At 41.6% G+C, this 24,670-nt stretch overlaps 1 protein-coding gene across 1 annotated transcript in view; it reads right to left on the reverse strand.

Annotated features, from left to right (window-relative positions):
* The window catches only part of LOC134436701 (sodium bicarbonate cotransporter 3-like), a 177,808-nt gene extending 159,762 nt beyond the window's left edge, over positions 1–18,046 (reverse strand). Inside the window, exon 1 of the mRNA XM_063186038.1 lies at positions 17,859–18,046. Within this exon, the coding sequence (XP_063042108.1) occupies positions 17,859–17,900 (42 nt within the window). The 5' untranslated portion in view covers positions 17,901–18,046. The remainder of the gene's footprint in view (positions 1–17,858) is intronic.
* Positions 18,047–24,670: the final 6,624 nt, after the last annotated feature.

Below are 24,670 nucleotides of genomic sequence, written 5' to 3' on the forward strand. Positions count from 1 at the left end.
CGATATCGGACCGATATATATATCGGTCTATCCTTACACACAACATGATTCAGAATGGGATTCTGTACATGAGCCAGGACATGATTCAGAGTGGGATTATTACGATTGACCTCGGGAGATCTAATTTCCCCAGGCAGCAGTGGGGGGTCCTAAATGTTTTATTTCATGTTGGTTGTAATGTTCAGTATTGTTAATTAAAATTCACTTTTGGGATTTGCAGGTGCAGTCTAATGAGTTTTAATTACTCAGAAGAGCTCTCAGCCTCGCCACCACACATAGCTTACTCATAGCTGTACCAAATCAGCACTGTCAGGTGTCAGATATTTTACCATCGTGTGAATTGACGGAGCAAACCGAAAGCATTGCCTGTAAAAAGGGTCACTGGTGCTTTTTGGTAGTAGATGCCAAGTGGTACAACTAGAGCTATTGCCACTCTTGTTTTCATTTAATTAAAATAGTTAGTTAGTTGGAAATCAATGTAAAATATGCACTCCGGTGTAAACAAAAATAGTTTAATTAAGTGGTGCTAACTGTGATTGCATCACCCTGACGTCAAAACTGTCACAGAAAAGTATCTGTTTACCACACGCAAGTCCATTGTCTAGCACAGTGGTTCTCAACGGGGGCGGTACAGCCCCCTAGGGGGCATTGGGGAGGTCTAGGGGGCGTTACAGCTGAGAGGGGACGGGACTTTGCCATTGGGGTGCATTAGTCCATGTTATTTTTTAATACTAAGGGGGGTGTTGGCAGGCTTATGATGAGGTCCAGGGGGCGTTTATTCAAAAAAGGTTGAGAACCACTGGTCTAGCATGTAACTTCATAAGCTGACTATATTGACTATAGGGGTGCGGGGTGCGTTTCTTGAAAGTTAAGTTATTAGCCTGTTAGCAACTTGGGTAGTTGCCAATGGGAAATTGCATTGCAAACAACGTAGTAACTAACATAGTTAGCAACAATGGTTTCGAGAAATGCACACCAGAAGAGGATTTGTCCTCCCTGCAAGACTTCCATTAGTCTCCTGGGGTTTAAAACAAAAGACGGAATATGGAAAATGGAAAAACAGAGATAAAGGGGAAGCAAAGGAGCTAATCTGGGATGTTGAGATTACATATTGAGGGGAGAGAGAGAGAGAGAGAGAGAGAGAGAGAGAGAGAGAGAGAGAGAGAGAGAGAGAGAGAGAGAGAGAGAGAGAGAGAGAGAGAGAGACAGAGACAGAGGAAGAGAAAGAATGTAACGTGAATTGGAGGCAGAGAGTGTTACAAAGAGTAAGGCAGAAAGAGAGACAATGAGTGAGAGAGGGATAGAGAGAGTGTTACAGAGAGTGAAGAAAAATAGATAGAAAAACAGAGCGAGAGAATGAGAATGTGAGAGACGGCACTGCAGGCTGGCACATTTTGCTGTGGAGTCTGCCGGGCTGCTATGATGACATCACAATGAGTCATCGCCACGGCACCCAGGAGAAATCAGAACAGAATGTGAACACCACCAGCTGAGACGAGACGACCACCTCTCTCTTTCTCTCTCCTTCTCACCACTCTCTCTTTCCTCCTCATCACTCACAGTCTCTCTCTCTCTCTCTCTCTCTCTCTCTCTCTCTCTCTCTCTCTGCTCCCACATCACTTTCTCTTGGTCTTCTCTTTCTCTCTCTCTCTCTCTCTCTCTCTCTCTCTCTCTCTCTCTCTCTCCCCCCTTCTGACGATGTGTCTGTCTTGTCACATCTCTCTCTCCTTCTTCCGGTGGCTCATTATGTGAAGAAGACAGACACATCCCTCACCGCCACGTCGTAAAGCAACCAAAACAATGGCAGTGTAATAAAGACATATGGAGGCAGTGCACACTATGAATGCCCCATTGAGAAATGCTGGATGTGTACGATCCGTTTATCATGTGCTGTTCCCAAGGCCATGAAGCAAGATGGTCACAAAGGTATTACCATGACTAAAGCTCTAGGTCAATATTTGTGAATGTACCTTACTGACCCATGTAGGGATGCACGATGTATCGACCAGATGTATCGGTATTGGCCGATATTTGACATTTCTCAACAGACCGGACATCGGTCCGATGGGTAAAACTGGGCCGATGTTAACTCCGATATTTTTTCTTATATGTTACGGTTCCAAAAGATTGGACTTGACGGTGACTCTCATTGTTTGTCTTCTAGTTTGTCTCTATTTTTTTTATCTAATTTTATCACAGGGAGTTAAAAAGTGTTTTTGGATATATAAGAGGACATTTAAAAATTCAGTTTGTTTGCATCATTGTCAGTCTGTATTAAATGTTATCTCTTTAAAAAAAAAAACAGAAACATTGGTATCGGTTAACATCGGTTATCGGCCAAAACCGCAATATCAATATCGGATATCGGTATCGGCCAAAATTTTTCACATCGTGCATCCCTTTGCTCTGTAATGCAACGCTATGCACTCCAGCCAAGTTATCACATTACTTAGTTCAGATATAAGTAAGTTACTCATAATAGCATTTATACCTTCCTATTTTATTCCTGCCTTTTTTATCTTGTTTTTATCTGCCTTTGTTTTCTTTTACTGCACGCCTTGCGCGGCTATTGTTATATATGCTTTTTGTCTTCCCTCTTTTTTGCATGGTTTTTATCTCCTTGTAAAGCACATTGAATTGCTTCCATGTATGAAATGCGCTTTAGAAATAAATTGCCTTGCCTTGATATACTCAAATCAGTCACTGCCACCACTAAAATTCCTTCTCAGTCTGTACTTATATAGTAATAATGAGTGACCGGAAATCAAAAAGACACTATGCTGGACTCCAGTTTACACTAGTTCACAGAGTTCGCCTTGATAGCTGTGTTGTTCTATCCACTGAAATTGCAACTAAATTTAAATTGCTACTAAATTGCAACCCCTGACTGGAACACTGAGTCAGACGCTGAATCAGACAGAGCCGTGTCGAGTTTCATCTTCGGCTCTCTTGAATCAGACAAAATCTTTGGATCTGGAATCAAACAGCTGTTTATAGATAAATGGATCTGGAATCAGAAGGACAACAGCGACCTCTGCTGGTCGTAATATGTAATGACGAGCATGGAAAGTGGAAGCGTCATCACTCAGACTGTCACATCAAAGACACTGCCATGATCGCTCCCTAATCGTGCTCTGGAGTGGTGTAGGAAAGGCTTTCCCCGGCCCAGCGTTGAGCCTCCCTGATCAGATACCCTGCGGGCAATTAGCCGGCCGGACCGCAGGGGAGTGGGGTAAAAAAACAGGACCTCTCCTCTCCCTTGTATCACATCGTAAGGTGGTGAGGTAAAAAACCAGGACCTCTCCTCTCCCTTGTATCACATCGTAAGGTGGTGAGGTAAAAAACCAGGCCCTCCCTTGTATCGCATCGTAAGGTGGTGAGGTAAAAAACCAGGCCCTCCCTTGTATCGCATCGTAAGGTGGTGGGGTAAAAGACCAGGCCCTCCCTTGTATCACAACATAAGGTGATGGCCTCAGGGAGGAGATCTGGCTCTGTGTCTTGTAAACGTCCACGCAGTAACAAGATTAGAGGAGGAGAGTCACACACAGATCCAAAGCAGAGATGGACACACTAGAGATGTCCCGATCCAGGTTTTTGCACTTCCGATCCGATACAGATATTTTATTTCACCTCCGATCCGGTTCCGATACCGATACCGGCCTATCGGAGTATTTAAGTTAAAAGTTATTTAGCCTACTTACTTTGTTGTCACAGTCATGTTGAAAAGGGTTTTTATTCTTAGTAACATCTAGCCAACTGAATTAGGTGAATTTGAGTAATACACAATGGTTTTTAATGTTTTTTTCCGGTGGATTGAGGAGTGAGTGAGACCCAGGCCTCTGAGGGCTGAAATGGGATTTGATTTATAGTAGTCAGACTGTTTCTTTTCTGAATCTCGACTGAATGAAATGCTAACTTATTGTTCAATAAAACCAAGAAAACAGTAGAGGTGTGTGGGATGTAAGGTGGTACTAGGCACTAGTTTTTACACAGTAAAAATGTACTGTTAATTACTTCAATATGTTACTTAGAGAGGAAACACTCTACTCTAGAAGATGTTAAATTGATTCTGTATATGCTGGGTGAATTAACACTGCATTTTTTACAGTGTAGTCTAGTCTATCTGCTAGAGCCGCTGAGCTCTGAGCGATAATGGGATTAAGCCAGTCAGGCCTCCTTTGTCAAGCCAACCTGCTCTGCTCTTGTCTCCATGCCAGGAGGAGATCAGATCAGGTGTATCAGGAGAACAGGTAAGAACAATAGCAACAGCAACGGCACGGCAGCAGGAGGGCTCCATTCACTGCCATGTGCACTGCACCCAGCCAGGTGGGTAATGCAAGAGCATGGGCGAGTCATAAACCTGGATAAGTTAACCTACACAGGAAGGGGAATACCTGCAAAGTGCAGACATAATTCAACAATAAAAAAAAAGAGGATTCCAGACTTTTCTATTATAGAAGATGAATGACCATTAACTCAAGGTTAACCCACCAGTAATTTTTGGTTTAATACTGAGCCAGGTTCTTGGAATACACCCAAAGTTTAAGTTTTCAGTAAAATTAAGCGCAACAACAACAACAACAACAACAACAACAACAACTGTGACAGCAGGAGGGCTCCATTGACTTCCTTGGCATAGGCAGCTGCTAGGCTACTGAGCTGACAGGGACACCTTGTCCAGAGTGCTCAGGTACGGTAGGGGCTCAGGTAGGGGGGTAGGGGCTCAGGTAGGGGCTCAGGGCGGAGCACAGTTCAAGGCTGTACAACAGGCCTGTTCAACGTTCAAGGTCACCAGGTGGGTGATTCTCACGAAATCGGACATATGAGGTGGCACGAACCATTGTGGGGAACGAGTAAATGCTATCTAATTCAGAATAAATGGCTTATATACATATAAGCATGGGCTATCTGGGAAATAATAAAATGAGAACAATATGATTATTTTAAATATATATTTTTTACAATTTATTGTGAAATTCTCAGTACCGCAACGCGTCCTTTGCTAAATTTTGACTCTTAAAGTGTAAATATTTTATATTTTTAATAAAGAAAGAAGTCAGAACTTAGATGCATCTTATAAACTAAATAGTGACAGTGAATACATAAGTAGTTTTAGGAATTCATTCGCAGAAGAGGAGAAAATATTAAGAAAAACAACTTTGGTCAACTTTGGCCAAGACCAAAATTCTCAGCCTCCGCAACATTTTTTAAGCATCATTTAAAACCAAAAGTAACAGAAAAAACCAAGTAATTTTGTATGGGGGGATTCCTGTTACCATAACACCCAAGATGGCTACCAAGATGGTTCTTCATTCTATATCCCTCCAGATAAATGTTCACAATTTGGTTGCCAAGGTGCCTACACAACTTTTTGTTTCTCATTACCGATACACAAAGTTTTCATTGTTAAAATAATGTATATTTTGTTCTCTTTTGGTAATTATTTAGTCTTTTTAAGTCTTAATACAAATATTTAACAAAAGTTATCCAGACATCAAGGTGCCCTCCACAAAGATCAAAGAAGCTTAAGGTCACTCACACTCCGCAACACTTTTTCTCATACACCGCAATGGTTTTTCTCAGCTCCGCAATGGTTTTTCTCATATACCGCAATGGTTTCTCATACTCCGCAACAGTTTTCTCATACTCCGCAACAACTGAACTAAGTTGTGGTGGAAAAGGCAAAATATTCACAGAAGTGAATTAAATGACTAAAATACAATAAAATACAATATGTCTACATTTTCCCCAACAGTTGAGGGTTAGGACACCAGAAGGGAGCCTGCCAAGGAACTAAATCAGTGCAAGATCACCACTATTCTCATTACCGCAACACATATTTATTTGCAATTTGTTTTAATGTTGCAAAACTATATTTAGTTTGTAATTGTATTAGGATAAATAGCAGTTCTTCATATTTCATCTGTATTAAAATCTATATAGGTACATGATGTTTTAGTTAAATAGCCTAAAAACAAGGCTCCCACTTATGAAACTTGTTGCGGTAATGAGAAAAATCATAAAAATAGAAAACAATATTATAATACAAAATACAGTATTTCTGTGTTCTATACACCTCTGAGTACGTGTGTTAGTAACATTCCTGTGAAATGCCAAAAATATGTGATTTACAAATATTTTTTCTATTGTGATGTCATGTTGCGGTACTGAGAATGTTGATACTCTGGCCGATTAAAATGACACTAAATATTCAGAAAAAATATGATTTCATGACAAAAAATTGTGTTTTCAACTATTTCAGACCTCCATCTTGCAAAACCAAGAGGAAAATTTAATTTAAAAGTCTTTTCAAAATTTTGAGGTTTGGTCCATTTGGAACTTGGTTTTCGTGAGAATCACCCAGGTGGGAAGAGTAATAGGCACAGGAGGACTATAAAGGCAAACATCTGAACCTAAGCCTACCTACCTGCTACCTAGTATCTTATGGACGATGGTGGCAACCATGTAAAATGACTAATGCCACAGATTGTTCAAGTTAAAACGGCATGATGCTTGTCTTCAAGTCCAAAAGAAAACTCTTTTCACTGGGCATTCTATTTCTGTTTGCTGAATCAGTGTATCCTTGGTTAACCCATTCAAACAGGTTGTGTGAATATGGTGGTGTGTCCTTACTGACTGACTGTCACAGGCAGATAAAGTAGAAGGAGTAGAAGTAAAACAAAAGCAAAAACCGCATTAGGTTGTCATTAGATACAGCAGAATAACTGGTGTAGCAAGCAAATATGTACTGGTGGTAAAACCAAGCACTTAGCACTTCAGGATTCAAGATTGAAGAGCTTTAGGCCCCTCTGCATATCGGTTTCCAATAGCACTGCGGAGTAGGGATGTTAACCGGTAACCGGTTAACCGATAGTCGACCGGATCAACTTTAACCGGTTAAACATTTCTGCCACCGGTTAACCGGTTGTAAGTTAATAGTAATAATAATTATAATGATAATTTCCTCCCAAAAAGCCCCCAAAAAACGATAATTTTGAGGTTTTAGTACGATAATTCAGCATTTTCCATCTGGAAACAATGGCTGGACATGGCAGGTCTTGTCAGCACAGCAAAAAAAAAGGCTTATGTGAAAAAAACAAGAAAAAAAAACTGTGCTGTGCATATCAGGCACACGAACGTTGTATAATTAAAGATTACCGGTTAACCGGTTAACCACCGGTTAATGAGTCTCAGTAGCCGGTTAAGAGTTTTTTTTAATTTTCGCCATCCCTACTGCGGAGCACTTTTGCTTCTGACACAATTCCGAGCCCCGCAGACAGTTTTACCCCAACAGAGCATGGATAGTCAATGGGCGGCTCTGACAAAATAGAACTCGTCTCTAATCGCTAGTCCGCGGGCATCGGCGCCAGTGTGCGGGGATTCTATTGAAAACAATGCAATCAAACTTTTGCGGAGCAGTGCTCTGCACTTTGTCGGAGCCGGTGTGCGGAGGCCCTTATTGTCATTGTCAGAAAAGGCAACCAAATTGTGTTTGGCTCTGCGCGCCGCCAACTTAACACAGACTCAGTACAGCATAACATGTGAGGGTGAGGTGAAGAGAAAAAATGGCCATGCCTCCACATTGAAGCCTACGTAAAAAAAAAACTCAACATATGGCTACAGGTACAATGAGTGAATGCATATTGCTGGCAAAAGCTCAGCAGACATTGTGCAGATATAATACTGGGCCACTGGAAGGAGTCTAATAATCATTGTGCAGGTGTTTGCCAAACTTGTGCTTGTCAGCATAACCTCATTTGCAGGGCAATTCGTTAGGCTACACGCCTCATTAGACGCCCATTGTGTACCGCCATGCTAATTAGAATGAAATGCGATATCTGACTCTGGAATCTGGAAAATGATGCAGGTGCTTAAATCTGCTATCAGCACGTGAAGGAAGGCCACCCAACACCTCCGTCACAGCCCTGCTGCTTGAACAGAACAAACAGGCCTCAAACCAGGATCACAAACTTATAATGCTCTTCTGTATGCTGCCCAGCTAATTGGTACCCCACACACCCAAACGGTATCCATTCATTAATGAGTTGTTTGCAGAAGAAGAAAGAAATCATCATTATAGCCGGGAGGCAGTGCCTGTGTCCACGTTTCATCGACTTTAATTAGACAATTAGCACTGCATTTAGCTGAGGATGTTATCCAAATTAAATTAAAGACAGAGAATTAGGGGGGAGGGGGGTAGTCTACAAACACAGTGAATCAGTAAACATACTGTACTCGAACAGCCTTGTTTTGTTTTGTTTTGTTTTGTTTTGTTTTAATGACTGTTGGCCACACACTGTGTTATAGAGTTGCTGTAGAAGGACCACTAAAGTCTGCTACCAAACTGCAGTGTGAACGAATAAGAAAAATGCTTTATCGCAAGTTTAAGTTTAATACGTATCTACATATTGAATGTTGTACTGTAGCCCATTAGTCCCCATGTAATACCCTATGCCAGTGAATTAGTGAACATTTCATACAAGGACCGAAAACATTCGTTATGTTTTAATGTCCAGTTGTCTATTAGCCGGCAGCCTCTATGAGACCTGCAATGAAAAAGGTCCACTAAAGTCCACTACCAAACTGTAGTTACACATAAGAAAAGTTGTAGCCTAGCGAAGGGGAGTAGAGTCGCCCAGCTGGAACTCAAACCTGGATCTTCTGTGGTGGTAAACTGTTGCTCTGACTGCTACACCAAAGAGCCAGGCTCGTTGGCGTGACAGTCAGAACACACCCACAACCCTAGTGATGGTCACTCCATCACAAAAGTGCTTAGTGCTACTTTAATACTTATCTACGAGTTGGATGTTGTGCTGTTGCTTGCTGCCCATTAGTCTTTCTCATCATCCATCTCCAGACTAAGAGAGAGAGAGAGAGAGCTGAGCAGGGGTACATTTCTCGAAAGCGTACTTGCTAACTACGGTAGCTACTTTGTTAGTTGCAATGCAATTTCCCATTGGCAACTACCCAAGTTGCTAACTGTTAACAACTACGCTTTCGAAAAATGCACCCCAGTGTTGTTTTTACACCCCCTTTGCTGTAAGCCTAATACTCCGGAGATGCCAAAGACTTCTAATGAGCGCTGAGCTGAGCAGCAGAGCCATTTGCCGAGCCACCACCACTAGGCTTTACTGGGGATCACGATAAGTGAATCAGACTCTTTTCCTGCTCCCCAGAGACTCCCTAGCCTAGTCACTAATGCAGTGCTTTGGGATGGTGGTGGTGATGTTGCTGTTGTGCCTGGAAACCAACACACAGGCATCAATTAGGCGGACATACACACGCAGGCACGCACACACGCACGCACACACGTCGCACGCACACACACACTACTGTGTGGTGGTGGTGGTGTTGCTGTTGTGCCTGGAAACCAACACACAGGCATCAAATTAGGCGGACACACACACACACACACGTACACACACGCACACGCACGCACACGCACACAAAACCTAGGCATCGATTGAATAATTCACTACTTTGACCACAACAGTCTGTGATGATGAATAGGCTCTCTTGATCAGTAACTGAGACAAAACGAGCATCCTGTAGTTTCTAGGCATAGGCATAGGCCTTCTGCTTAAGATTCCTGTTTCACTTATGATGCCAGCCACACCCCCTTTAGGAGACCTGATAGGAGACTTTTGTAATGGGTGATTTTGGAGATATCTGACTTTTCCTCGGATACAGACTTAACCCCTTAGAATGGTGTTTCGTTTCAGATGCACTAGGTAAGGTAAGGACTGGAGAGAGTGTAAGTTAAAGGGACACTGTGCAGGAAATGGTCAAAAAAGGTACTGCAACTATGCTGCTCATTGAAACTGGGTTGCCAATTGCCAAATTTGATCTTTACATGAAGGTTTACTAAGTAATAAACACATATTTTCTAGTATGCTCTAAGTGCAGTCCTTTTTGCAGCTAAAAATGGCTATTTTGGGAAATTCAAAATGGTGGACCATGGAAAAGATCCCCCTTTTCATGTATGAAAAGTGCATTTTTTTCAGTCATAATGAATATTTAGAATTTGATGGTGGTTGTAAGTATTCATGAAGGTAACATTAGTGAATAGGCAGCATGAATTCTGGAAATAAACAACTAAAAATCTCACACAGTGTCCCTTTAAGCTTACTGGTGTCTCTACTCAGGTAAGCAGGTAGGGTGCCTATAGGGCCTGGTCTTATGAACCCCAAAATAGATGGCCCCAACTGGCTTCCAGGATGACTTTTATAACAGGCCTCCTCTGCCACTCAGCAGGGATTCCCCAACAGCATGCACAGGCCAACTGCAGCACAAAGCTCCCAGCTCAAGTGCTTCAGCTTAAAGCAAAAAAAAGGTCACCCCACATACAAACACCTTGCCACCCTCACACGTGATGATACACATACACACACACACACACACACACACACACACACACACACACTCCATCCACCATTCTTATCATGTTGTTGCCTTTTGAAAACCCCATTACCACTATCTCTTGAGTCACTTCCGGTGCACACAAGAGTGGAATCAAGTCCATGTAGCTCTGTGTCTTTGCTAGCTCTCTATGCCTTTCTGCCATTCATTTCCTTTAGAATGAATATGTTTGACACACTTCAGACTACTGCTTGGCATTGCCAACAGCCTCCCAATACAAGTCTTATCATATAGGGGTTGAGTAGTAATGATACGAAATATATTGTGATACATGGGATGTGATACTGATATTGTGATATTTCTTCTGCTGGATAGACGGCCAGAATGCAGTGCAGTTACAACGTAATGCTACCTTTAAAATCATTAACAATGTTAATTTGTGAGCAAATAGTTTACATCTACATGTTCACTCCTAAATAAGACAAAGTGTGTGGACAGGAGCCACAATAGAATACTAGTTAGCTTCTTCCAAGAGGCCTATATGATATATTGTGATAAAAAAAATAGACAGCCTTCCCCAATTCAGACATCGAACCCTCCAAGTCAATGGCAATCCACGTTAAGTAAGGGATACTCGTTAAGGCCGAATTCACACCAACGCAGTGAAGCGCCGCAGGACGGAAGCGATGTATACCGGTGGTGGCGAAAATACATGGAAAACATATCTGTCCTTCGACACCAACCAGCACAAGTCGGGCGTCAGCGGCGCGGGAGCCGGCTCCGCTACGCGTTACATTTGGAAAATAGAACTCGAGCGGATTTTGGAAGACAGCGACCGGCGGTGTCTCATTCAAATGAGAGGCAAAGTAACTAGAGGTGCACCGAAATGAAAATTTGTGGCCGAAACCGAAACCGAATAATAATTAATCACTTGGCCGAATACCGAAACCGAAACCGAATATTACAATTCAGTTAAAAGTTATCAAAATTTGGATACTATTTTTAAATATTGCTTAAATCTACGGCTTCCAATAAATGTTTAGACATGTTTTTTGAAGAAAATAAATGTGTATTTGAAGTCTTCAAATGTTAGAGTAGAACTGAAATCAGTGTAATTAATGCCCATTTTCAATTCATTTTCTATTCGGCCTCCGATTCGGCCACTCAATTGGCTTTCGGCCGAAAACCGAAAGTGTCTTTTTTTGCGTTTTCGGCCGAATATTTTCTGCGGCCGAATTTTCGGTGCACCTCTAATAGTAACACACTCACTTTGGTTGTGGGGGGGATTTTGAACAGGACTGGCCGCGCGCGCGCCGATGCTGAGTAGAACACATCGGCCGAAACTAAGCAGAAAGACCTCAATCATCATGCTGCCATTCAGCCATGCTCTAGAGTAGAGCCTGCCTAAGGTGGCATCCTTATTGTTTAGCCAGACGTCCAGAAGCCTTAGTAGCAGTCAATGGCAAAAGGACACACTAATGTGTTGTTAAGCTGGAGATGCTCTTGACCACAGATTCTGTAACAGACAGAGTAACACACACAAACACACACACACACACACACACACACACACACACACACACACACACACACAGTGCTGTTGACTCCAGATTGACCTTTAACTCCAGGCGCAGATGGTCATGAGCCGACGGTAATGAGCTGGAAGTGGCCCTTATGGACCCGTAAGCCTGTGTGTGTGTGTGTGTGTGTGTGTGTGTGTGTGTGTGTGTGTGTGTGTGTGTGTGTGTGAGAGAGAGAGAGAGAGAGAGAGAGAGAGAGAGAGAGAGAGAGAGAGAGAGAGAAAGAGGGAAAGAAAGAAAGAAAGAAAGAAAGAAAGAAAGAAAGAAAGAAAGAAAGAAAGAAAGAAAGAAAGAAAGAAAGAAAGAAAGAAAGAAAGACAGAAGTGAGTGAAATGTGTGTCATAGCTTACACACTGTGCAGCTTGACAACAGGCTGCTTTAACAAGGTGAGTTTACTGGTCAAGACAGCCGAGCGACACGAATGAAAAAGTCCTCACCCAAGGCCTAAGGCCATGAGAACAACAGAAAGTGAGACCTCCCGACACCCAATAGAGAGCTTACAACCTAAGCCCCCCATGCACAACAACAGACGTTTCCCTTTCTGGGACACTTAAGCTAAGGTGGTTTAGATTGAAGAAGACAATAGCAAAGGCTTAGTACGGCACAATAAAACAAGAAGGAACAACTTCTCTTCTCTAGCTAACGCAACTATTGCACTGAGAGACTCTTAATATGTGAATGTTTAATATACAGTATGTGAAATACTCTGTATGTGTACTACTAGACACCTTCATTTCCTTCGAGATTAATAAATATTACCGGTAGAGCTGGGCAATATGACAATACATATCGTTATCGTGATAGAAAAATGAATATCGTGCCCTTTCACCTCTATCGTGTATATCGTGATAAACTAATTTTATCAATTTTATACATTTTTATATCCTTTAATTACATTTCATGTTGCCACGATACATGCTCTAAGTTCATGTAACTGTAAAAAATGGAATAAAAAGATTCATTTCAAAGAAATATGGTTTTGCGACAGCACAAAATAGAGAAAATAAAGAGAATAACTGGAAACATACGTAATTGTGGTATATCGTAATATATATCGTTATCGTGATATAAAGTAATCCATATCGTGATATACGTTTTTTCCCATATCGCCCATCCCTAATGACCGGTACTCTACTCTCTAGTATGCCAAAAAAAAGATATTTTAGTAAGGCCCCAAATCTCGCATCATATACAGTCTTCCTCCTCCATGGTCGGGCACCCCACTACCTCACAGACCTCCTCTTAGGGCTGAGAATCGATCCAAATTTCCTGGATCGATTCGATTCCGATCCAGAAGGTCACGATCCAATTCGATCCACGATCCGATTCGATTCGATTCGATATCGATCTTCTGTATTGCTGGGTTGTCACTTTAACCCATTTATGCTTAGAATTCTAAGACCGGCTCTAAAAACCTAAATATCTCAGCATTTGATGCCCACACAAACATGAAATGCCTTGGTATGAGAGAACGAAGTGGAAAACTTGGTGTGATAGATAAAGGTGGGAAAAGAGTGGCAGTATTTACCTGAACAGGCCATGTGTATTTGTGCATGTAGCCTAAATGAATATGGAGAGGAACTAAGGATGTGGTTGAGAAAATAGCACCTATAATCATCGGCAAAAGGTCGATCTACAAAGTTGTGAATCGATATCACACTTTTTGAGCGAGAGTCGATATTGGATCGCGATTCGATCTTTTGAACCCAGCCCTACCTCCTCTACCCCTATACCTCCTCGAGATGGCTGTGGTCCTCTTCCAAGGGCCAGCTAGCCAGCCCATCCCTCCAGTCCCACCAGACTCAAGGCCACCAGTAAAAGCCCACCAGAGCCTTCCATGTAGCTCCACACACACACACACACACACACACACACACACACACACACACACACACACACTATACACACACACACATAAAATGCAGATCTGGGTTTAAGGTCAGATGTTTACAATAGGTCTAAACATTCTAGTGAGTGAATGAAGCGAAGGACAGCACTCTTCAGATTTTTCTTTTGTTTATTCGCCTACGAATGTTTCGGGCAGAGCCCTTCCTCGTCTATGTTTTATGTGGGCTCCAACACCCAGTTAAGAACTGTATTTAATTATTAGGCGACAGTGTGAGCGCGTCTCCCCCACTTTACAAACCAAACATTCTAGTGGCCCTCTCTTTGTTGCTTCGAGCGGGAAAAACACACAAGAGTTCTTTCGAAGAAACAAACTGACAACTTCAAAGGTCCCTATCGGTTTACATAGCAGCATAGTTTAAAGCGTTGGTAGTAAAGGAGGGTCGGTCAGGTCCTAGACTGGAGACTGGGTGGGTGCGTTCCAATATGCGACCTTGCGTCCTCGACTTGTGCTTGTGGCCTCGTACCAGGAAGTAGTGATGATCACTGACAACAGCATTGTATTTAAATATCTCACAAAAGCTCAATTTTAAAGTCATTTTCCCATTTGAAAACTAGATGGTGAATGAAGAATAGTCCCCCAAAAATTGTTGTGGTCAGGCTGATAGCGCTGAAACTTAATTGTTTTCTCCATGGAGGCGGGGCATCAGCAAAATGTGAGGCCACAAGCACAAGTGGACTACGCAAGGTCGCATATTGGAATGCATCCAGTATGTTCTGGGTGAGGTCACCCGGACTGGTAGGAGGTTAGAGTTCTCATGCCGTATGGTTAAATATGGCACGGGCAGACAGACAGGTGGTGTATTGCTCAATGCTCATAATGTGCTCCAAAGTAAACAGGGTAAACAACATGTCTTCTGTAGCTCCTTACTGCACGCCGTACCTCCAGTGGCACGCTGTAATAGTCATTGGAAGGTTAATTACCATAGTACTACTACAATACTATGACATACAGGGCCTTTAGTAATGCACAACGACTTGATCATTGCCATTCTGGTAGCAGCAAATTTATAACGCTGTATCTGTGTCTTAACGGGTTAACATGGCAGGAAGGATGAATGGATACTAGATGGCTAGCACAAACCAAGGCTTTAGGGGTGCTTGCTTATGGACAATATTATGAAAAGGTCACCCTTCTACACTATGCAAGTGTTAAGGATCAAACAAGACAGTTCCATTCAGAGGCTGCGCTAGACTTTTTCACAGTCCGTCATTTTGACAGACAGGGTCGAAAAAAATCCGTCATCGCCTATTTTTTAAATTCTCCATCTCCTTTCTCAATGTGGGGGGTCGCGACCCCGCACCGGGAACAACACATGCGCAATTGCGGCCAATTGAGAGTAAACCGCTGTGCACCCCCTTTCACTCGACATTCATTCTCCAACTTCGAGGATGGAGTCAATCTTGCTTTCCACTTTCTCTCTCTGCCCCCCTCATTGCACTGTTTAAAAAGCTGCAGATATTTCTCATGACGCGCGTCTGATTCAGTGTTCAGCGCTATGGTCACCACAAGCACTTTTTTAAAACACGCGTGCAGGGCTTTATCCAACAGCTGTCAGTCACTCGTTTGGCTCTGATTAATGCACCGATTATAATACAAAGGCGCAGTGTTAAATAATATTCGCGTTGGGCTTCACATGCACGATGGAAAGGAAAGCCGTCTTGAAGCAGAAAAGTTTAGCCCAGGCAGTCGAGAAAGGCACTGAAGACTACAATAGGAAGACGAGCAGATTTCGCAAAACTTTGTTGAAAAATATCAGCGACGGTAAAGTGAGCTTCTCTATACGTAGCCCCATCGGCTTATGTTGGCTCTGGGATGCGCGGTTGTCTGAAGTTGTCTGAATAAAAAAAAATATCGCCTATAATGGGTGAACCAGCTATCGAAATGAGAGAAGGTTAGCCGTTTCTGGCAACGTTTGCCAAGTTGTAAGTTGCGTTGCCTGGTAATATTTAGGCTCTTGAATATCCGTCGTTTTTATTAGTTAATGTCCTGAAGCCGTTTTAGACCTGCGTTGCCTTTGAGTGAAGGTTCTGGCTAGCAAATGCTATTCGTATATTTGTTTATGTTTCAAGCGAGGAGTTATGGAACAATGCTTCTATGAAGGGCGATAGAGGGACAACTTCGTCATTGGCAGAAAATCAGATAGTCGATAAATGTAGTAGGCCTAGGTCTACACATAGTTCTTAATCTTAAAGTCGAAGTCACACGTGTAGGCTATGGTGGCAACGTCTTCGTTATTTTAATTCATTATTTTGAGCAAGCGCAGAGGCGCGCGCTCTGCTGCAGCCAGCCGCACAGCCCAGCTGCGGCGCATGGTATGACAAGCAGGGCGAGAGGGAGAAAGGCAAACGATAGTAGCATGAAATTATCTGCGCTGATAACTATACCTAATTTAAATGCATATTTGTTCTACTCGATGGAGGCGTAGGTCTAGGCTACTTAAACTTGTGATTTATTTATCATCACCCTGAATATTGATCCGTCAAAATGACGGACAGACTTCAGAATTTTCCGTCATCCTTCAAAAAAATCCGTCAATGACGGACATTTGTCGGTTAACGCGACCTCTGGTTCCATTTCAAACAAGGCATCTGGTCAGAGAGAATCGATGCCACAGAGATGGTTTGTCAAGTTCTCCGCTACAGTCTATTGTAAACCAATTAGGTTATGTGTTAGTCACAGAAGGACTAGATCTGGATCAGAAATCCATACGAAGACAAGAGACCAATTTATTACTACACAGTAATAACACCTTCAAATCACAGTGAGATGTACACTGACTCTGTTAAGTGTTAACTCTTTAGCAGTGCAGAAATGTCCATGGCTGGGCAGAGAAGAATAGCATGCTATGTTGATTTTAAACTGTTGACATTCCCATTGATGTGTTTTATGTGCCTGGTAATATCACAATACAGAATGTCCACTGTCTAAACCAAAAACCTATAGTAGGCTATGTCTATTCGTAATACAGTACTTCAAGAGTCCTTTCTTTTTCATACCAATCAGCTGGAGATTATTTTGTCTGGCGTCAGGTAACCAGCTCTTTCACACCCTCCAGACATTCTGTTGCGTCATTGTTTCATTGGCAAAGTTGAGATGAAAGAAGATGAAAACTAGATGGCTAATAGCACGCATGCGGTGTAGGCTATGTGGTGTATGCCTAGTCTGATAGATTTCGGTCTAATAATATCACGGCTTACTTATTTAGATTAACACAGGAAGGAAGGAGTTGAGAAAATAATACAGAACATAAAGTTTCACATGATGTAGGCCTAGTTGAAATATGACCGTGCTGTAGAAATGCTGAATAATGGCTTATGTCTGAAGAAAGTGTGGGGAGAATGTGTGCAGTCAGCAAGCTTAATGTCACACACACAAAAAAGGGCCTGTCAAACAGCATTAACTTGCCGTTTACCTGACAGTAAACATAAACAAATTTCACAACAAACTCCACGACTCACCTAAATAAGCAAGACATCATCATTGAGTCTGTGTCCAGTGCCCACTAGTAACAACGTTGCTAAATTAACAGGTCCAAAATGGCAGTTGTTCAAATCCAAATAGCCCTTTTTACACTGACTGAGTGACGGACCTTTCTACATAGACTGACTACTAGTGTTACCTACCCACTAAAGACAAATTAGAATAGAAAAGAGAAACACAGATGATGCCATGCCACCGGTTATCCCACCAATGCCAGGATATGATACGCTTGGTTACTAAGGCTACCTAGGTTACCTTCAGTGGAAAAGTTGAATAATATGGAAAGTTGAATACCGGTAAGCCGGTGTCTGCATGGCACAGAAACTAGATCTTATAGCACATCACCTGCCATGTAGGTAAGACGAGAAATGCCGTGCAACTGTTGGCAAGCCAAGTATATATCCACTTGCGAAGAGTTGCGATGGACATGATTTATTTTCCAGGGCATTCATCTCTAATGATAAAAGTAGCAGAGCTAACATCACAGCGACAGAGACATAAACAATAAGCTACTAAAATGGTATACTTACCGTTGATAAAAGGGGCCTCATATGTTCATTTTCGTCCGTCATTCTGGCGTTGAAGTTTTTGAAAGTCTATTTCATAGATAACGTCTGCCAGTACACTCACTTCATGATTAGTGACCTCACGGCTTCAACTGTCCGGGTCACGCCTTCTAATTGATTGACAGGCGTCTTATCCAGTGTCATTAGGTACACTTGTAACACACGGCCAATCAAAACTGAGAACTTGATATTGGGCGCGGAGAACGCTCGTGCGCTGGTTTACAGTTAGGCAGGGTAACCACAGTAACCAGCAACATCTGCCTGCTGTCACCAGAGGCAAGGAGGGCTATGTCACTCCCAGCATAGACACAGATTAGGCCTTTTAGTGACTAGAGAAAATGAAAATAGGCTAGATAAAGAAATAAAAGCAACAAAGCACATTAGTAACAAAATAAAGATTAAGGACAATACTTCTAGGCCCAGCGCACAGATGACACTGGTAAAAGGAGATCAACCAACCAATCAATCAATCAATCAATCAATCAAGTTTATTAGGACCATGTACAATTAAAACATAAATGTTTCCATTCCATGCACTGCACCAGATTTAGCTAGTTTTCAATAGAAATATACAATAGAATAATAAAGTAAAGCAGCAGTCAAAAACAAAAATGAAAATGCACATAAAAACAATAAACAAATCACTCATGTCCCCTGTTACCCGCCCCCCACCCCACCCAAACAAAATATAAAAATATTTGTAAAAAATTTAAAAATAAAAACATTTCCCGAACTTATTTCTGCATTTATTTGTTTATGCAATTACAGCTATTCAATTGGTACCACTGAGGGACAGAGGTGTGTAAGAGAACGCGCCACTATGACAATTGTATCTAGTGTGGTGTACGCTTGCTTCTTCATCATGAATTTAGAGCAGCATAATCGGCACAGGCCCTTGCAGCATCTTGTATTTGCATCTTGCCAGTCCAATAACCCTTTCAACATGTATGCGCACTGATGCTATCCTAGCTGCCTTCTACTTCAATGGCACTTAAAGGACCAGTTCAGTCAATTTCAATATGCTGTTGTATTGCTCACGCTACCCTTAACTTGTCAGTACCCGGTGATGCCACATTTTTCGGCTAAGCTCTTTCCGAGATATGAGCTATTCTAATGGGGGCAGCGTTTGTTTACATTTTTTTTTCAATTAACATAGGCCTACTCCAAATATTTTCCCAAAAGGTAAGCCTACCGCTGTTTGCTAGTTGTCTGCTGATGTTGTATAATCTTTTGGATGTTTTGGGAATAAATAAAAAATGTTTTTTAGAAATATAAACAAAGCGCTGCCCCCATTACAATGACCAGGATCTCGGAAAAGGCTGAAGAAGGAAAAAAAAAAATATCTCAGGTACTGACAAGTCCAAGGCAGTGTGAGCATTACAACTGCATGTTGAAATTGACTGAACTGGTCCTTTAACCCTCTGGAGTCTAAGGCCTCTCAGAGGCTTTGAGGTTCTTTGCAACACCTTGACTTTTTTCAAGTATTTCAACTAACTGTAAACATCTATGCAAAAGTGGCACATATGGTTGTATTCTGAAAAGCCTAACAAAAAAGAATATGACGGTAAAGTGAATGTAATACAAACAAGTTTTATTTAAATTGAGTGTAAATACAACGGTACAAAAAAAACCCTTTAGAGATCTTCAAACAGTGCAAGAAAACACACTCTAAATAAATGTAGCCAAGACTTTTGAAGATTGAACCTTATAAACAAAAGTGTGCTACATAAAAGTAAAAAGAGCCTTTAGACATGTTGTGTTGATTCCTTACAAAGTGTGAAAGAGTAACTGTAAGTCAAGCCAGTTTCTATGCACGTTGAATACTAATTAGATGGACCTGTAACACCTCTGATGGCCCCCACCCCCCTGTCACTTTCCATGTGATAATTGTCAGTATAGAAAACTAGAAGTTTCAAGGTTTTTAATTGGTGTCACTTATATGTTTGAATGACCAAAATTCACAGAGTTATAAATGTGCTTTTGGAGAAGTGTCAAATCAGATCACTGGTGACCGGCCGGACCTCAGGGTGTTAAAGGGGTATGCCACTATTTTGGGGCTTAATACAGTTAAAATCGTTGGCCAGGGTTTATATAGGTGGTAAAGTGTCTTATTTTTCACGTAAGCCGTTGTCTTGTTTTAAGACAAGTTAAAAGAGGGAGTATGTCGCTAAGCTAGTGAAAGTCAATGGATCCGTGTAGCATGTAGCAATGCTACATGGATGCATTGACTTTCACTAGCTTAGCGACATACTCCCTCTTTTAACTTGTCTTAAAGCAAGACAAAGCTTAACATGAAAAATAAGACACTTTACCACCTTTATAAACCCCAGCTAACGATTTTAACTGTATTAAGCCCCAAAATAGTGGCACACCCCTTTAACTGTTTTTTTCCCCACGTGTAAATGCTGGTGTTGTGACCCTGGCGCAGTACAGTCCAACATGTCCATTGATCTGAAACCCTCTGTCAGCCAGAACCAGGCCATCAGGAAGGAGATGATCCAAGTTGGCAGTCCACTGTTGGCAGTCATGTGAGGGTCTGGTGTCCGCCTGGTCACCCCAGTCCTTTGAGATGAAAGAGATCACTCCCTGTGGTGTGATTCCAATGAGATATGTCATGGTGTTGTGTGACTTGTATTGAGAGAATGTTTTCTCTCTAGCTTGGAAGTCTTTCGCTTTTTCAGTGAATATTTAAAAGCAGTCGATAATGGGCAGTGAGATCTATACCTCCTCCTGTGCAGGCCACGTACACTACAGATGCAGGCACTTTAACTTTTTAATTGTATCATTGAAAACCCATGACATTGTACTGGTGTGCACCCCAACTAAATAAGATAGAAACTGAAGGGCTACGTTCAGTCTCATTGATGTTATGATTAATTGTTGGAAACATGTTAGGCTTGTGTCTTTCAGGAACGGGTGCATTGCATGAAAGAAAAGCCATTAATACATGCACGTTTTTTAACCCAGTGATATTTGTGACCTTCTCGTCTTTCTTGTATGCGTTCTCAGCGAACGGCTCTGACGACATAGGCCTACGTGTGTCTTTCATGTCCATGTTTTCATTGCGCAAAGCTTGACATTCATCCAACAGTGTCAATCCTTGATCAGTGCACATCGCCTATGCCATTTGACGAGAGATCTGCTTGACACGTTGCATCACTGCCGTTGCTGTTATCTTCACAAACAACCATGTCGTTCTCACCATCCCGGATGACAACTCTTGAATGCAGTTTTTCTTTCTCTTGCTGTTTTTCCATGCTTCCCTTGATGTCACCTTTCTCCAGCTGCTTAGGGGTTCTCTTCTTGTATGGTAATTTAGCGTGGCGCACAAAGACAGAGGGCACATAATCGGGGGACAGCGGATCATCACTCTTCAAACCTGGAGAAAGGTCAGAAAAATGTTCCTTATTTAATGTCCACATAAAAAATCCGTGTGTGTAGCCTATGTAAAACTTGACTGATCACATTGCTACATTGTATCGGTATTCACAAGCCTGGGGCGCCATGGCGTCAGTGTGTTCTCTTTCCCTTCTACTGCTTTTGGTTAGAGAGAGTCAACATTTACCTGCGATGAATTTACCCATTCAGATCACATTTATAGACAAAAATCCAATGGAAATTATACAGTGCTTAACACATTGCTTGAATCATTTTGAATGTAAGGACTCATAGCCTACTATGACCTAAGTCCTACATGTTTTTGGATGGCGAGAGTTTCGTGTATTCAGTGACAAAGCTTTTTGAGTGATATGACAAAAGCAATTGATAATGTATGAAATCACTGAGAATTGTTGTAGGCCTACACAACTTTGGCATGGTGGACTAAAGCTATGCCGATGTCGTGCCGAAAAGTGAGTGCCTGCCAGAACACGAGTGCCCTCATTGAAACCAATGACATTTTTTGAGAGAAAATTATACACATTTTTGCAGAATGAATTACATAATTTATGAACTAAAATATGCTTATGAAACATTACTCGTCCTCCACTTAATATGAGCTATTTGAATGAAACTGTAACATTTGTTATGACAATTCTTCGATTCTTTAAATGGAAATAATAGCCTACTGAAATTGTGACCAGTTCTTTGTAATACTTCCAGAAGGAATGTAGATTCTTTATTGATAGGCTTTCCATCTTAAATTGTGTCGGATTTATCTGCAAAAATGGGTAACAAATGTCTGAAAAATTGGTCATTGGTTTCCATTGGTTTCAATGAGGGCACTCGTATTCTGGCAGGCACTCACTTTTCGGCACGACACCGACAACAATAAGAAACTGTTTTTATCATGTGCACATGCAACACCAGGTAGTCACAATTGAACCAAGACTTTTGAGATGCATTAGTCTGTTGTGGGAAATGTATAAAACCAATTGAGAAAAACTGTAATAAATCAGCCCACAAAAGTTATCTGAAAACGGCAAATGACAAATAACTAGCGTTTAAAGGTAAGAATATGAAGGTAGAAGAACAACATACCGTGTAAAAAATGCTCACTGCATATCCGTGTGTACTCATTTGGCTGCCAGTCCTTGCGATTGATTGCGGCAAGCCACTTCTGTCTTTTTATTCCCTTTTTCGGTATACGATAAAACATTACACCTGGCTTGCTGCCATGTCTGTTCACGCATCCCACAGCACAACACGCGCACACCATTTCTGGTAATGCAATGTTATTGAAATGATAAATGTCTTGCGTTGCGAACTTGCACCCCAGATTGTGTGGGAAGTTTTCTTCTTCTGCTGCGTCTTCTAGCTAATGGCGGTTTACAATAATAGGCCTAATTTATATATCGCCACCTACTGCACAGGATGACAAAGGGGAGGGACTCGGTGTGCTCAGGGGGGAGGGAGGTGTCATCCAGACAATGCCCCCTGGCCCCTGCACACTGCAGTTGAACATACTTGGAGTCAAGTCATGGCAAGGCAAAATGATAAATAAAAGAAACATAAATAAATGAAAGAAAGAAAGAAAGAAAGAAAGAAAGAAAGAAAGAAAGAAAGAAAGAAAGAAAGAAAGAAAGAAAGAAAGAAAGAAAGAAGGAAAGAAAGAAAAGGTGAGACAGTCTTTCTGTTTATCCAGTCTGCATTAGGCTATTAAAGTAGGCCTACTACATAAAGCCTTTAATTATATTGCCCTGCATTCCCTCAAGATTTCCTTCAAGATGTTATATTTGCAGTGAAAAAGAAGGCTCTACGCATGGGTGTAATTTGGGCATCACATGTCCATAGGCCTATGCTACTGCTGAGATGAAGCTTATCCCCCACCTTTTCTACAAATATAATGGAATGAATAGTTGACCCAGGCAATTTACCATAATGTTCCCATCACTTTCAAAGCCAAAAATACACCGTTCTCTGGGTATGGCAGTGCAGATTTTACCTCCATGCTAGCAGTTAACATTGAGTCCTATGAGACCAGCTGGCGGCTAACTGGTCTCATAGGACTCAATGTCAACTGCTAGCTTGGAGGTAAAATTTGCATTGCCATACCCAGAAAACAGTTGCAAGTACAGGAGAACGGTAAAACCCTATAACTATTTTTATTACTATTATTACCCTCAAGGGGATTTATAAAATAAGCTTATTTCCAAAAATGGGACAGTATCACTTTAAGTGTAGCTAAGACCCGCCCCCTCAAACAGGTCCTTGAAAACAATTACAAAAAATAGCAGATCCAGTATATTTAACATTTCAAAAAGTAGGCTAGATATATACTGAGTAGTGGTAAAATACAAAAAAAACCCACATTGTTACAAAAAAAGGTCTGTAGTCTATTTCCTCATTAAGACCTGGATGCTCCATTGCCTTGACACTCCAGATCCAAAAGGTTTCTCTCTGTAGCAATCTTATCAATCTGTCCCCACCCCGTACAGTTTTCTTGATCACTTCAATCCTCTGTACTTTTAAAGATGATGGGTCACTCCGATGAATTTCTCGAAAACGACCCGAACACCACTAGTGCTATATTTTTTGATACAGCATTACAGAATTCACGAAAACATTTTATTTTTGCTTTATTTTGTTAAAATAGAGGTGGCTGACGAAGTCAAAAAGCCTTGACACAAGAAACTAAACATTAGGGGCTCATTCACACAGTCAAAGTTGAAAACAGGTCGGTGACGACCCGAAGACGAGAGGAGGGTTAACTCTGTGATGGGGGAGGTGCACTAATTGTGGGCAATCAACTAGTCAACAGGTGTAATGTTTGTCTAACAAAAGGCTTCATTGTGTCAGTATCACTATGCCCTGAAGAAGGCTCAACTGCCGCTACGTGTGGGCAATTTTAAAGTCCTTAATAGATATTTTCAGTTTGTGGAATATGGCGTGCTCTTATCCAGATAGTTTGTTGGCTTCTTGGGTTTGGGTGCTCTTTAGTCCAAGGTATAGTACTTCCAGGATCAAAAAAATAGAATAAATTCTCTGACTAATAGCCTAGAAATCTAGACGCCCCTAGCGACCGCACAGCTTTTTGCTGTACGTGTCTGGCTCGCCGGGCTACTGACTAAGGCACTCCAAATTAAAATGTCTTTATTAATATGACAGGTCCTACATGGACATATTAAAAACAAGGCCCACGCGTAGTGGCATGAGTGCCTTCTTTTGTGTTACTGCCCTGAGGAAGGCACTCATGCCACTACACGTGGGCCTTGTTTTTAATATGTCCATGTAGGACCTGTCATATTAATAAAGACATTTTAATTTGGAGTGCCTTAGTCAGAGAATTTATTCTCATTTTTTGATCCTTAATGGATATGTCATAATAATAAACTTGG

This window comes from Engraulis encrasicolus, chromosome 20, assembly GCF_034702125.1.
Source record: "Engraulis encrasicolus isolate BLACKSEA-1 chromosome 20, IST_EnEncr_1.0, whole genome shotgun sequence".
NCBI classification, from domain to species: domain Eukaryota; kingdom Metazoa; phylum Chordata; class Actinopteri; order Clupeiformes; family Engraulidae; genus Engraulis; species Engraulis encrasicolus.